The sequence below is a fragment of the Nestor notabilis genome, unplaced genomic scaffold, assembly GCF_000696875.1.
Source record: "Nestor notabilis isolate BGI_N333 unplaced genomic scaffold, ASM69687v1 scaffold4840, whole genome shotgun sequence".
NCBI lineage: Eukaryota > Metazoa > Chordata > Aves > Psittaciformes > Psittacidae > Nestor > Nestor notabilis.
In genome coordinates, this window is record NW_009911457.1 from 3,323 (window position 1) to 17,993 (window position 14,671).

The 14,671-nt window shown below is 38.0% G+C and overlaps 1 protein-coding gene across 1 annotated transcript in view; it reads left to right on the forward strand.

Annotated features, from left to right (window-relative positions):
- The window catches only part of WDR41 (WD repeat domain 41), a gene marked incomplete at its 5' end in the record, with an annotated part of 13,619 nt that extends 2,966 nt beyond the window's left edge, over nucleotides 1-10,653 (forward strand). The window contains 7 exons of the mRNA XM_010014845.1: nucleotides 529-591; nucleotides 1,754-1,864; nucleotides 3,058-3,242; nucleotides 5,621-5,742; nucleotides 6,711-6,799; nucleotides 8,585-8,718; nucleotides 10,501-10,653. Coding sequence (XP_010013147.1) covers nucleotides 529-591; nucleotides 1,754-1,864; nucleotides 3,058-3,242; nucleotides 5,621-5,742; nucleotides 6,711-6,799; nucleotides 8,585-8,718; nucleotides 10,501-10,653 — 857 coding nt within the window. The remainder of the gene's footprint in view (nucleotides 1-528; nucleotides 592-1,753; nucleotides 1,865-3,057; nucleotides 3,243-5,620; nucleotides 5,743-6,710; nucleotides 6,800-8,584; nucleotides 8,719-10,500) is intronic.
- Nucleotides 10,654-14,671: the final 4,018 nt, after the last annotated feature.

Genomic DNA, 14,671 nt, shown 5'->3' on the forward strand with positions numbered 1-14,671 from the left:
CCTTCAATGGTGTGGCAGCACAGGCTGGGGGAATTCTGGGCGGGGTGAAGGCACGGTAACAGCAAGCTGGACATATTATCTTGTGCCCTGCTCTTCTTCAGCTGGCTCTGCACAGTATTCTAGTATCACACATACTGTGGTAGTAGCAGTATCTAAAAACTTTAGTACTGCATACGTTGAGAGTCTAAATAATTACCATGGTGTCCTTAATGCTGTCCAGCATTAGGAGATAAATATCGTAACTGTGTTTAAAGTAAAAAGATTACTGAATCCCAGCTTCAAGTTTGACATTCAGAATTCTCTTGGGTTCAGGACCAAAACTCCTGACTCTGTCTCCATCTGAGGTAATCCGTTAACTTGCAATGCTGTTCAACTGTCACTTCAGGCAGTATGCTTTTATTTTTGTAATACCTTGTAAATGGAAGGAAGATTATGAACAACTTTATTAATAAGGAATTAACAATTTCCTGTATTTTATTGTGGTCAATGAGTATCCTTTTCTGCCTTATCTCCTGTATTTTTTCAAAGGTATCAGTGCTTTGCTTGAATTGCCTAAAAATTGTGTTGCGGCAGCTGTTGGCAAAGAGCTAAGTGAGTATCTTGCATTTTTGTTAAATATTAATATACTTCTATAACAGCTGCTTATCAGAGATGTGTGTAAAGAGCATTCTGCTGGAATTGTATAGAAGTAGTGAATGGTATAAGGGTGTGATTAGCAACCTTCTTCCTTTTTCTGTTATTTGACAGTCAGACAACGCTAATCTCATTCAGGAATTCTGTTGAGATCTGCATGATGAAACTTTCCTATATTCTTTGTTATTGTTATTACTATTATTGCCAGAACTGATTGTGGCAGTCTACATTTGTCCTGGAGAAGGTCAGGATCTCATTACCTGAGCTGTCAGATGCTAGGCTTCTCTAGAGCCTCCTTATCCCAACATCAGGAATGTGAGATACTACCAATCTCATTATATTGCCCAAAGTTATAATGAGACAATGTGATGGTTTCTCTTGCTCGCTTGGAGACAGGGTTTTCTGTCTATGCAAACTGTAAATCATCAGCTAGCTGTTGATACAGAGTCTTTTAAATAGTGATCTATAAAAAAAAAATCCAGGAGTAAAAGTAGGACACTGGATCAGCAAAACAAACTTTGCTCGATATGATTAAACAGCTGAAAAATAGTAATCTGATATTCTGATTAAAGAATCAGGAGCAAATAGTCTTCTTATGTTTAGACATCGCTATACAATGCAAACTTCCATCTGAACTTCCCACAGTTCTTCCGGAGTGCCCTTGAGATATCATAAAAGAAATTCTAAGATTGGTTAAAATAAAGTCGTAATTCCTGGCGATCTTGATTGCCTTACTAGAGAATATTCCATGCTTTTGAATGATAGTTTTCAGTCAGATAAGGCTTCAAGAAATATGTTTTGCTTTTACTTCACTTATTAATAAAGATGTCTAATATTTTCCACTTCTACTTTCTGCAACTTCTAATGTAGGCAGATTATCTGAATTTCAGTGTTGCTAGCCTGAAGTGTTTTATCCTATAGTTGCTGAATACTGAAAACACTGAAATAATATATTCCGATTTTTTTGGTGTTACGAATGGTCGTAAGTGGCTTTGCACATCTTGTACTGTCTCACGTTTTTGTTAGTGTCTTTTGAAAAATTGTGGTTTATTTAAGCATAGCCACATTTTATTCTGGATTATAAAGCTTATTTAGACAATTTACCTCTCTGTCTTTGAAGTAATTTTTAGGTTGATTGCTTCTAATGGCGGATCTGAAGGTTGGAATATCCTTGAATTAAAACGCCTTGTTGACCATCAGGATAACATTTTGTCATTAGTCAGTGTCAATGGTAAGAGTTGTTTTATAATGTGACTAGTTTTCTTAGTTACCAGTGGGATATTTCAACTATGGACCAAACTTTTAATTGGAGGGAAACTTCACAATTAGTAGATGTGCCTTTCTGTGTAGCTGCAATGGTAGTGGAATGTGAAAATAGAGTGGCTTTATTTATGGATTAACAGTGAAAAAAAATCAGGCAGGTTATGATGTAGAAAGGGCACAAAAGAGGCAATGTCATTGGTGAGAACTCTTCTTCCTGTTGGAAAACTTTAAAATGCAAATTTTTTTTCATTCCTTCTGGTTCTTAAAATGGAACATTTAATGCCATGTCCTTTGCAGTTGTAGTCCCAAGGTAACTGAAAGCTCCGGGTGTGCAGATGTGGGCCTGCATATAGATCTGTTATTTAGAGGCCCTGGAAGGTGATACAATCTCTGCTGCTTGTTAAGGCAATACTGAGCTACTACCTGAAGTTCTGTCTACTTTACTACAGCTATAAACCATTTGTACTTAGTTCTTCTCTGTCGTTTTTTGTTTTCATGGAGCATCCCTAGAGCCCAGGACAAGCTGTTTCTGATGGGATAGAGAGTGTATATACATTGCTGTTATTTTCTCTTTTATAATTATGAAGGGGAAACAATATGGGGCTTAAAAAGACAAAATGCTACCTCCATTAAGTCTTGTTGAAGCAGTTCCTTTCCATGTGTGATTAACAAATTCATGAGCAACTACTTCAATCTTGCTATTAACTCATCCATTTAGTTTGTCATCAGTATTTAAGTTTATGGCAAAGACATACGTTATTGTGTCTGAGAGGTGCTGATACACCTTCTTGTGCAAGGAGTAGAAGGGTTTTGTGTGTAGGCAACAAATGAACTTCAAATACTTATATATTTGATGGTATTTCTTGCCTTTGCTATACTGAACTGTGCCCTGTGGCTGGTGAATGTTCTCCTTGTTAGTTACAATTCTGCAAGAGAGAGCTCATCTTCTTTTGCTCATCTGAGCTATGCTATGTAATCAAATGAATGTTCAGTCAAAGGGAGAGTTTTTTGTCTGGTCAGTTACATACTGCACGTTCTACAAAGCTCCACTCAAAACCAGGCTTGTTTAGTTTTGTAGGATTGTAATTTTGTGTGTATTTTTTGTTTGTTTGTTTTTTAATACAGTGTGATTTTTATATGTGTGGGTTTTTTCCCTTCTAGACTTTACTTTTGTGACAGGTTCTCATGTGGGTGAGTTAATAGTTTGGGATGCACTTGACTGGACAAAGCAGGCATCCGAGTGCAACTTCTGGGACTCGTCTGTTCATCCGGATGTGCAGCCAGAAATAAAGTTATCCCAAAGCCCAAATGAAACTTCAGTTCAACATTTGACATCTGATGAGGAGGTAAAAAGCTTTAAACAGTGAACTGCTTCAAATGAGGTGGCATGACCTTACCACAGGAGGCCAAGTGTTTTGTGTTTTCAGTTTGCTTTTTTTGATATGAAAGATTTATGCAAAACATACAAGAAAGGGATTCCTGGAAATGGATTCAGAGATGCAAACTATAACAAAATAAAAGATATGGAAAATCCTGAATGTAGGCTGAGGTCCAAGTAGTCATCTGGTGCATTTGTCTGTGAAAAGAACATTCCTGAAACACTGGAGAGAAACATTGGTGAGAAACATTGGTGTGTTTGTGTGTGTGTGTGTGTGTGCGCATGCATGCATGTGTGTGTCTCTGTGATTCTGTTGTGGGTGCTTAGTTCTAGAAGGAGCAAAAGCCAGTCCTATTCAGGAGAAGTTCTGTAATTTGGCTTCAAACTTTCTGAATCCCTGCTTGAAAGCTACACAGATAGGTTTTAAGGGAGGGGGAAAGAATTTTGGGAAGTTCAGAAGTAGTTAAAACATTGAATGTGGAATCCAAGCCTGCTGAGGATTTTCTTCCTTTCATGGAACTGAACTGAAGTTTCTGCAGAATTTTATTTATTTATTATGATACTTTTGAATCATGAGAGGAAAAGGTAGTTGTAGCATTATATCCTGAAATAGAAGGTGTTTTTAGGGTAGAGCTGCCTGTATTGTGAAGTTCCTACATAGGAATACATTTCTTCACCACTTTCTATAATGAATTACTTTGTTACCTGCTATCTGAAAGCAGAATACTGTTCTTCATGTTTACAAAATAAAATTGGTATTTTCTCTGTCAGGAACTTTGTCAGCAGCTTGGTAATTAAGTAACTGGAGAAGATGTCTAGTTCAACACCAAGCTTGTAGGCAAAACATCATTCAGAGACAAATGGGATGGTAAAGGTTTGGCAATACTAGAAAACCATGCTAAGGAGTGCATCTGCTGTCCTGATAATGTGTGTGTGTGTGTATTTAACTTGCCTGTCAAGGTAGATGTACAATGTATGCTTCATAATTTGTTAATGGGAAAAAAAACCCAACACCCACCCCCCACCCCCGATTTGTGAAGAGTGTCTTTTGCAAAGCTGTAAGAACTATATGAAATTCAATAGCCTGTCTTAAGGTGGAAGATTGTAAGGGAGAAAAGGCTGAGATACAGGAGTGGCAAAGTGATGTGGAAGGCCACTAAGTTGAGCCTTGCACAAAACTAGGAATATAATAATAATGGCTTTGGTGTTTTTCCCTGATCTGGTAGAGTGCTATCAGAAATTTAAGCTTAGTTTCAGAGCTATTTGAGCTCCCACCACACATGTGCATAAGAAATAAAAAAAACAAACCCCAAACCAAAACCCCACACAAAAAAAAAAAAAAAAGAAAAAAGAAAAAAGGGCAGCTAAAACTAAAACCCAACAAAAACCTGGACAAAGAGTTTTGAAAAGTGTCAAAACATGTTGAATACATATGAGTATATGAAATCTTAGTCAAAGACACTGGGTTACCAGTTTTATAAAATGTTGGCAGGTCTGTAGTGTGAACTGCTTATGAGACATTAATGTTTGGGCTGTGTAGATGGAAGCAGGCCGTTCAGGGAAAAGATTCAGCCTACAATCACCTAAACAGGGTAGATTCAAAATCTAAATATATACTGAATGGAAGCATTTTACACTCCTCTGTTTGGTACCAAATATTTGTTGTGTGTATGTACATGCAATGCAATTGTCTAAAATTATTACAAGTCACGAGAGGGTCTGTGTCCAATGATCTGTGAGTTGTTTGTGGCTTCTTAAGGCCATGATGGTTATGAAACAGAATCCCTGCACTTTTTCTGAAGAGCATTGAATGCATAAATGGTTCCAACTATTTGCAGTATTGTGTAATACCTTTCTGTGAGAGAATTCCTTTTCCGCACGCTGTAGAATGCAAATGCTTGAGCAATACCTCTTTGTGCAGCCTCAGTTAAGTTTAAAAAAATAAGGCAAAAATGCAGAACAGCTTCCAGTATTTTCAGTCTTTCTTGATAAAACAGGAATTTGTCAAAACACAGGGTATTATTTTAGTGTAAGAACATAAATGTTTAATTGCAGAAATGTGTTAATGTGTTTCTGCTTGGACTGTAAGGTGCAGGATGAAAATACAGGAATGAAATAAATGCTTAGAGTATAGGAACACATCTCTCATTTCCTCAAAAAATCCATTTTTATTTTCTTCTGTAACTTGCTGATTCCGTATGTTTGGGGTAAAGCAGTAAACAAGGACAGAAACAAGCTAGATAATGCAGGCCAGATGACATCACAGTGCTGCTGGAAATCCATTACATGCAGGGTGATCATTCAGTATCTGTTTCTGCAAGTTGTTCCATTGAATTTTCTTTCCAGTGTGTGTTTGCTGCTGTTGGGAAAGGCATATACGTATATAATCTTCAAATGAAGCGTGTGATTGCCTGCCAAAGAACTGCTCACGACTCTTCTGTACTGCACATTGAGAAGCTCCCAAACAGGTACGAGTCATGGTACATTTTGTTAATGCACTAAAGAAATGCAGAACTTGGAAGGGTGACTAGAGTCAGTCTGCAGAGCTACATCTAATTTCTGGGGCAGGGACATGATCTTTAGTTTGATCTGCTTTTATTAGATGGAGCTTGTTGATCTGATTTTTGAAAAGAAGTCATTGTAATTCAGTGTGAAGAAGCTATAGTATGCTCAGTGCATAGGCTTAGAGTAAAATGACTGTTTTCAAAATCAGACCTGATAAGGAACTTTTGTTTACACTAAGAAAATACAGCTTAATGGCATTTTACTTCTATAAAGCAAAGGCCTATGGCGTATTCAGTAAATATTTTTCACTAAATATTTTCTAACAGTTGAAATTTTTTTAAACAAAAAATAACAACTTCCAGCATTTGTCGAGCTGAATTTCTAGCTGGAACTTATTTTCACAGACAAGGTGGACATTTTGCTACATTGTATGTATCTCATAGTTATGTGTTATACCCTTTATACTCTTCTTCAATGGAGAAAAAGCCTGTCAGAAGATAAAAATTAGGGCCTTGCAAATATACGCGCTGCTCTAAACATGTAATGAAAAGAAGTATGTTTCCTTTTGTTGTTTTCCCATAAGAAAAAAATGTTTTTTCTTAATGAAAGTAAGCTTATAGAAGGCAGTTAGTGGAACTGTGTTTGCAGAGTCTAGACTTGTTATTTTTTATTTTACAGAGCAGTAGGATTTTAAAACGGGATTGAAAATGTGTAATTTTTTTTCCACCTATTTTGAAAGTCCACTGTAGTTTTGTCCTGATAAAAAGGCACCTTGTTTTGTACGGAACACCTGGATGTCCTGCTGCATTTGAGAGTTCTAGCAAACTTGTGTAGACCCTGACACACTTGCTATTTCTTCTGTGGAAACATCACAAGGTGACTAGTGCAGATAAGTATCCATGCTAGTCTTGCTTAACAACTGTTTTTACAGGCAGCTGATCTCCTGTTCAGAAGATGGCAGTGTGCGCATTTGGGAGCTCCGAGAAAAGCAGCAGCTGCCAGCTGAACCAGTTCCAACAGGTTTGCTTATAGTGCAAAGAACATTTAAAAAGGATACCAGGAAAGCTGATATTCACCATATAGTAGTAGAGAGGCTTACAGGCTTTGTAAGAAGAGATAATGTCTTGTGTTCAACCAACTGGTAATAGATGTGGGAGGGAAACTGAAGAAGACATGGGTTTACAAGCCCTCCAAGATCTGATACAGGAAGCTAGAAGGTCCAGCTGAAACAGCTCTGTGCCACAAAGTTTATTTAGAGTTTACAATTGTATCAGCTGATTTAACAAAAATTATGACCTCTCCTGACAAACCTTGATCCACTTCTTGCACTGAATTGTGCTGGACCCTCTGCCATGCAGGAGTAAATAGTTGCAGCACCTTGTGAAGAAAACGAAAGAGAAGCTTGCAGATGAGCAACTGGCACTACAAAATGTGTTTTCCACATCTCCTCCTTGAACTTAGAATTACATTGGGACTCACTCTGAGGCTGTATCTAACCTCACTTACATACTAACTGTTGGCATCTCGGTTCTCAGAGCTAGTTGTAAGTATTTTAGGAAGTGTTTTCTGCCAAGTACAAACACAGCCTGTATAGTGCCTGCTGCTCTTTGACCAGGCCAGCAGCTTCCCTGGGCACTAGTAGTTGTGGTCTTGGAGAGGTGCTCTGGACAATATAGTTAGTATTATGGACTGGGAACAGTAATGAGCTGTTAATCTCTCTTGTAGGACTTCTTTTTTTCAAGCTGTGAATAACTTTCTTGATATACTTGTCTACTTGGCTGCTTTTTAAATTTAATTTAATTTTATTAAATATTGTTTTGCTACCTGGGTTGATTTAGAAAGACTTTTTCAGGAATGTTCTGTCTTCAGTATTGCTGGTGACAGCTAATCTTACACAGTTCTGTTTCTTGTTGTGACACATAGTGTTTGGTTTCACATTGGAAATCTATGTGTATGATTGGAGGCATTTATACAAAACGTGTAATGGTTAGATAGGTGGACTTCTGTTGATTTGCTCTATTTTTTATTCTAAGAATCCCTTGAATAGTTGTTAATCTCTCCAGTTATCTCCCTTGCACCAGGGCCATGGTCTAGCACACTTGTTCTGTGTGCTGTTGGGCTGAGGGAAGGGTCAGTAATAAAGGCTGATATGCATTGTATACAGAACCCAACTTTCTTACTTCTGCTAGTATTATTCCACAGTTCTCCTAGAGGCTGTGGCACAGATTTTCTTGCTATCTAAATGGAACATGTGGGGTACAATATGTACACTCCAGCTTGGCTGACAGTTTTAAATCTGAGGGAGAAAGCCAGTGAGCAATGTGAAAACAGTCAATTCAGGATCAGAACATTGCTTGTTACCCATATGCCAGCACTCTAACGCCTTAGCGCAGGACACACAGGGAGAGACTGCCACCTCATTTCTCTCCTCTTTTTATAAAAGTAACAGTTTAGGAGGACAAACATCACTGAGTTGTGTTTACATTTTGCTGTTCAGCTAATTCATTTTGCCACTCCTTGGTTTTCTTGTTAAATCCGTATATTGTCTCATCCAGGTGAGTAATGCAGCGTGTTTGCTAAATTAAATCTATTTAGGACAAAAGACTAGCTGTGTTTCCTTCCCCTATCAAGCTGAATAATCCAGATACGAAAACGTGGTGCTGGACAGTGCTTCTGTCATTTTGCCATGCAGACTGTCCTGCTTTTAGATTTCAAGTGCCTCCTGTAGTTCTTTCTTTACCTAGATGAAAAGAATTGTATTTTGATTTTTGCTATTCTCTACTCTCCCCTGCCCACCCCTGCCAGGGTTTTTCAACATGTGGGGATTTGGAAGGGCAAACAAGCAGGCAAATCAAGCTGCTAAGAAGATGCAGGAAAATACACCTGTGTATTTCTTGGAGCTGGTTGGTGATTTGATTGGTCATTCGTCAGCTGTGCAGGTAGGTCAGCTTTAGAGAGAACAAGAAAAAGTGAGTATCACTTACTGATATAATTTGGCAGTGTTTCTTAAAGAACTGTAACTTCTGACTGTGTGGCGCTGGAGGCTGGGAACACATCAATTGTGTAGTACATGGAGTGCAGTGTGACAACAATAATACATACTGACTTGAAGTTCTAATGAGAACTCAAACACTCACTGATGCCCAAAGATTGTGTGTGCAGATATATGTATACATGTAGGGTATTTGATTTCTTAATGGACTACAAAAAATACAGCTGGGAACTGTGTGTTTGTTCCAGATTTCATCTTAATTTTGCAATCTTAACAAGGACTCATATAAAACAATCAGGAGTTTTGTAGCTCTCTGTGCTACGAGTCTTAACTGGTATCGGGTTCCATTCTGTGCCTGTCTGCCTAGTAAATTATGGTTTTGTTTTAAATGGCATTTTCCCTCCACGCTTTTTTGTGTTTGACAAACCTATTGGAGTAACAAATCACTTTCTTATTGTGGACTTTTATACATATTCTTGGCAAGAGCAGGGGGAAGGGCAGATAGAGAGAAGCAATGTGGTTCTCGAGTAGTTCTCACAAGTATTCATGAGATTGACTGGATTTCAGAACTGCCACTGCCAAAAGCTGAAAGCTTTTCACTAATAGCTAAGGTGAACCTTTCTGCTATGTGGATTTCTGCAAGGTTTTCTGCCCTTCTCTACCATCTTCCTGAAAAACTGCTGAAAGAGGCCCTTTTATCAGTAAGAAAAGTTGCTATCTGAGAAAGAGGACATAATGTGTAATTCAGCAAGAGGCATAGTAAAGAAGGTGAGGAGCACATGCTGGGTCTTTGCTGGGATACTACAGGGTCACAGAGTAACTGTGATAATGGTGGATATGATTTCCTGCAATGTTCTACATATGAAAAATTCCATTTTTAAACTCTGGGCAGACTGGAGGCTGGAAATGTTGAGTAGAGATGAAATGTGATGGTCAAAGATGTGGGCTTGGACAGAGTATTTCTACTGGAACTGCATAGCTAGTAAGTGGCTGTTGCCAGAGCTGGTAGGCTTGGCCTGGATGCTCCCCTGGGCAGATACCTTCAATAAGCTAAAGAGTCAGGACACTGCAAACATGCCATAGTGATATCAATGACCTGGTTCCATTGGCTGTTGAACTGCGATTAGTGGCTAATTTTAGGCAGCCTTCTGGGGGGCTCTGAAGTCAGGGATGACTAAATGACTTGTCAGCTCCATTGCTCTTGCAAAATCCCTCCACTGCTGCTCTGCTTTTCTCCTATGTTGCAGTTCCTGCTTGTTTGGCTTCCTCTGTGTGACCAGGCATGTGCTGATACCTGTCATAGTTGTTTACGATCCTCCCAGGCCTGATGATGGTAGCCCATGGTGTTGTGTGGGAAGAGGACAGTGTACCCAAGAGAACAGAACAGTGGCTTCTATTCCTAGGAAACCAGGAGATCAGAGTTCATGCAAGTCACTCCACTACTGCTGACTTTGAACAAGTTTCTTCAATATTCTGTAGCTTAGCTTCCCTATCTGTAAGGCTGTACTGCTTTTTCTAAACTGAGATCTTTCAGCATGAAGTGCCATTAAGGAGTTGTTTTTATGTAGGGATTTTATGACATCTCAAACATATAGAAAGTATGCATTGTAATTTTGCATACCTGTGTTAAGCAAAATGTGTGTTTGTTTAGTCCAGCTGTACACCAGACATTTAATTAAGCTGACAGTCTCATGTGAGCATCATGGTAATAGTAATTGTCTCATTGCAGATGTTCCTGTATTTTGGTGAACTGGGACTGGCTACGTGCTCTGCCGACCACCTCATCATTTTGTGGAAGGATGGTGAACGAGAATCTAGACTCCGCAGTTTAACACTGTTTCAAAAATTGGCGCAAAATGGTGATTTGCAGCTCAGATTTTAAATTGCTTAGGTACAGGCTATGTATGTGTAAACTGGGTACGTGTTAAATGTGAGTGTGAAGGAAAGCCTGAACTACTTGGAATGTGATTACCAGTAAGGTTTACACTTCACATCATGTATTATATTAGAATTATTATTAGTTGCTGTTACTCTTCTCAAAGGAGAATTTTGCATCTTGAAACTTACTTTACTTACTCTGTCAGCAGAAATGGTGTTCTCTTGAAAGACTGAAGATAATGGTAGTTTCTAATATTATTCCTAATGTTTAAAAATATCATGGGCAGATGTCAGGATTTGTGAAAATCCTTAAATGGATCAAAAGTAAGGCAGTTGGGGGCATCTGCAGTTTGACGTGCAGAAAGGAAGCATGAAAAAAAACCCTGAGTCTTCCTGCTTGATGTAACTTATTTCTTGAAGCTAAACTTTAGTCACTCATGGCTGAGATTTATGCATCTAGGAAAAAACCCTAAAGAAACAGTTCTCAAATAGAATTCTTGTATTTTAAGTTGTTATCCTGCACTAACAGTAAATGCAAGACAGAAAAGTAGGCAATACTGGTTTGTCAGGTTTTAATTTTTGGCAAATCAAGGTATATAGACTCCTCACTTGCACTACTGTATTTTATACAGCACCATTATCATGTTAACATGAAGTCTGATTGGTTTACCTTAGTCTTTCCACAGAAAATTCATCAAATTAATTTGTATCTAATAAAAAGTACCAGCGTTACCATGGATTTTCAGGATGTAAAATACTTTCTTAAGTAGTAGCAGTTGACATGTTCAGTATTAGCAAAACATTTCTGCCAGATGAATATTAAATTCTTAGCTGAAGTTTGACTGCAGAGAAACCTGCACCAAGTGTATAAGTAGTGTTTTAGAGTTTAAAAATAAAAAGCCTCTAAGTACACAATGCCTTTTTCAAGTCTGAGTGGCATTGGTAATCTGCAAGCTAAACAGGAATGGGAAAAAACCCCAAACTAAAGAACCCCAAACCAAAGCAACAAAACCCCAAAAGCACAAAAAACACCCAGAACCCCCCCAAAGTTAAACCCAGAACTGATACAAAGAAAGTGTGAGAGAGCATGACATAATGAGTGGTAAGTTACCATTTGAGCTGGGGAAGGAGGGAATTGGGGAACTTAGTGGTAATAAAGCCATGAGAAGAGGGTGCTTGGGTCTACTCAGAATATCTACCACTTAAAACATCTTAGGAGTAAGTCGCTTGCAGCTTATCAGTGCCATCTCTTCTCTTTGAATCAATGAGAATTGTTTTTGCTACAGGAGACTGCAGAGCTGTAGTCCCAGACTTAAGATTCAGTGGTTGTAGTAAGTGCAGTTAAAACAAAGGGCTAAGCAGATCCTGACAAGCAGAAGCAAAAGGAGGAAGCTCCAGCTTTCTAGAAGAAAACAAGGAGTCTTATAGACTTGCTTTCCCAAGTCTCCACTGACACTTGCCTTCCCCCTACAACCCAGAATCCAAGCCTTGCCTCTTGAGCCTACCAGTAACCTTCCCTGGAAGGCAGGGCAGAGGGACAGTAAAATTTTGAGCTGTGTTTTTCCCCGACTTTAAGTCAACTTGCAAAACTAATCTTGAGTGTAGAACTCAAAATGACGTATTTCAAAACCATAAAACAGATGGAGAAATTGTTAAATTAGTATGTCCTTTCAATTCAGGAGGGTTAAGTCAGAGTTTAGTTTTGAGCTTTATGTTGTTTGCTCAGGGTGGCTGTTCTATAGACTAGCACTGGAAAGGCATTTGGATTGCAGCTGATGATAACATGCCTTGGGGTATATGGTATTCAGCTTGGGGAAGAAAGGCGTGTTAAGTCCTTCTCCCTGATGGTCTATTTTTTCAGCTTACTTTCATAAGCAAGTGTTGTGGTTTTGGCTAGCCCAGTCGAAGCTGGTGATGTAAGTTTTTCTTTGGCTTTTTTTTCCTTGTTTCAATTGAAAAGTAACTGTTTAATTGTATATAAAGTATATGTTTACACATTGCTACTAAAACTTTACAATGAAAACTTAAAGAAAAAATAGGGTTTTTTTTATTTTGAGAGGTTACTATTGTCATCAGTTGCAACTAGAGAGAAGGAACATCATCTTTTTATTATCTCTTCTTCCTATACCATGAGAACATCTATTTCATTTTTATGCGACTGCTTTGAAGTGAATGCCTGGTAGAGAAACAGACCTATTTAACTGAACAGTTCTAGTCAGGAAACTCACTGTGTATTTTACAGGGATGTAATTCAGTCTTAAATAGTCCTACATGCATGTATAAATATTTATATCTATGAAAAGTGCCATTGTTCTCAGATATGCTCCATTGGTAATAGAGCTTCCACGGGTCTTTTCCTTTAAAGATGGTTGAGTTGAAAGTATTAAATTGAGTTCTTTCTTTTACAAATGAACTTTGAGCATAACAGTGAACACAGTGAGGCTATAGTAGCCCACTCTTGTTAAATAAAAGTTTGTCACTTGCTGTTGGGAATAGCAGTAACCAGGTTAGAAATTTTGCTCCCACTTTGTTGTTTTAAATCTCTTTGTTCACACCTCAGTAATACAGAATTCCATGCTCTCCTCATGGAGTTAACCAGCAGACATACTCTTAATACTTCTGTAACTCTGAGGCAGCTGTTTTACTTGTTTGTGCACTGACAATAGCATGAAACAAGGAGCTGTTAATCAACTGGACAGGTCAGAGTCTAGGAGATCTGACACAACTGGCAGATGATGATTAATCTGTGCTGATTTCTTTTGCTCTTAAAAAGAACATGCTGCCACACACTACTTTTTTACGTAAGTCTCTGACTGTGGGAAGAAACACAGGATCTTGCAACAAATACACTGATGACACATCAACACCTTAACTCAGGAACCAGAACTGAGGCTGAATTTTATTTCTTAGGTTCCTTCCACCATTGACATTTTCTTCCTTGTGACAGAAGTGTGGCAAAAATAATGAATTGAAATGCTTTACATGGGTGTGGTTTTACAGTGTTGCTGTATTTAACAAATTAAGATGACAAAGCTTTAAATCTTCTGAAATCCTTTTCTCTAATGCAAGCTGCAGTGAGCGTTTAGTCATCAGAATAGTTAAGACACAACCACCAAGAACACTAGTTCTAAACAAAGGAATGGTAAAAGCAAACAGTTTACAATATAAAAACCAGGTTCAACTTACATGACTAAAAATCCATTGAAGAATGTTGCAATAGATAATAAGAAGGAATGAATAAACATATTTCACCAATTTCACCAGAAACACCATTCTTCAGATATACACAATGCAGCATTTTAATACACAGAGACCTGCCTTAGCTATGACAAAAGTAAGGTTCTGTTACAATTCTAACAAAAATATAGCTTATATACATTTATCTGCACTTACATTTTATGAATGTTTCCTTTTGTTTCAGAACTTGGTACAAAACGTACAAAAAAGGTTGGCACATTATGTAAGCTACTTGCAGTAGACAGCAGTCATTGTCACTTTTCTTCCACAGCAATCTAAACTCTATGTGTTTGTTTTTGTTCTTTTTTTTACCTTTACTGGATTCAACTCATGATACAGCATAGAAGAGGTAAAGAGTATGTCTCAAGACCTGTCCTTTTAAGGAGCAGTGGACTGCTTCTTCAACTGCAGCCACAGCTTTGAAGCTCTTGCCTGCAGCCTCGAGGCACAGTGTTAAAAATCAGCAGTTCAGCTAGTATTTATTAACTGTATAGTCTGAGAGTAGTCTAAAATTTGAACTCATTCTGCAGGGGGTTAAAATGAGATGTATAAAAATATGCATTTGTGCTTTGGAAGCGATAGCATAAATTTTGTATCTTAAAACTAATGAAAAACTATGTTTGATTTCTAACTTATTTACATATTCTGAAATACTTTTTACCTCACAAAGCAAACCAGCATTTTAGTACGAGGGAAAAAGCAGTACAAATTATAATGCTGTTACAATTTATAACCCAGAGACTTTTTTTAAAAAGCAACAGGCTCATCTTAGAAATAAGTAGCAC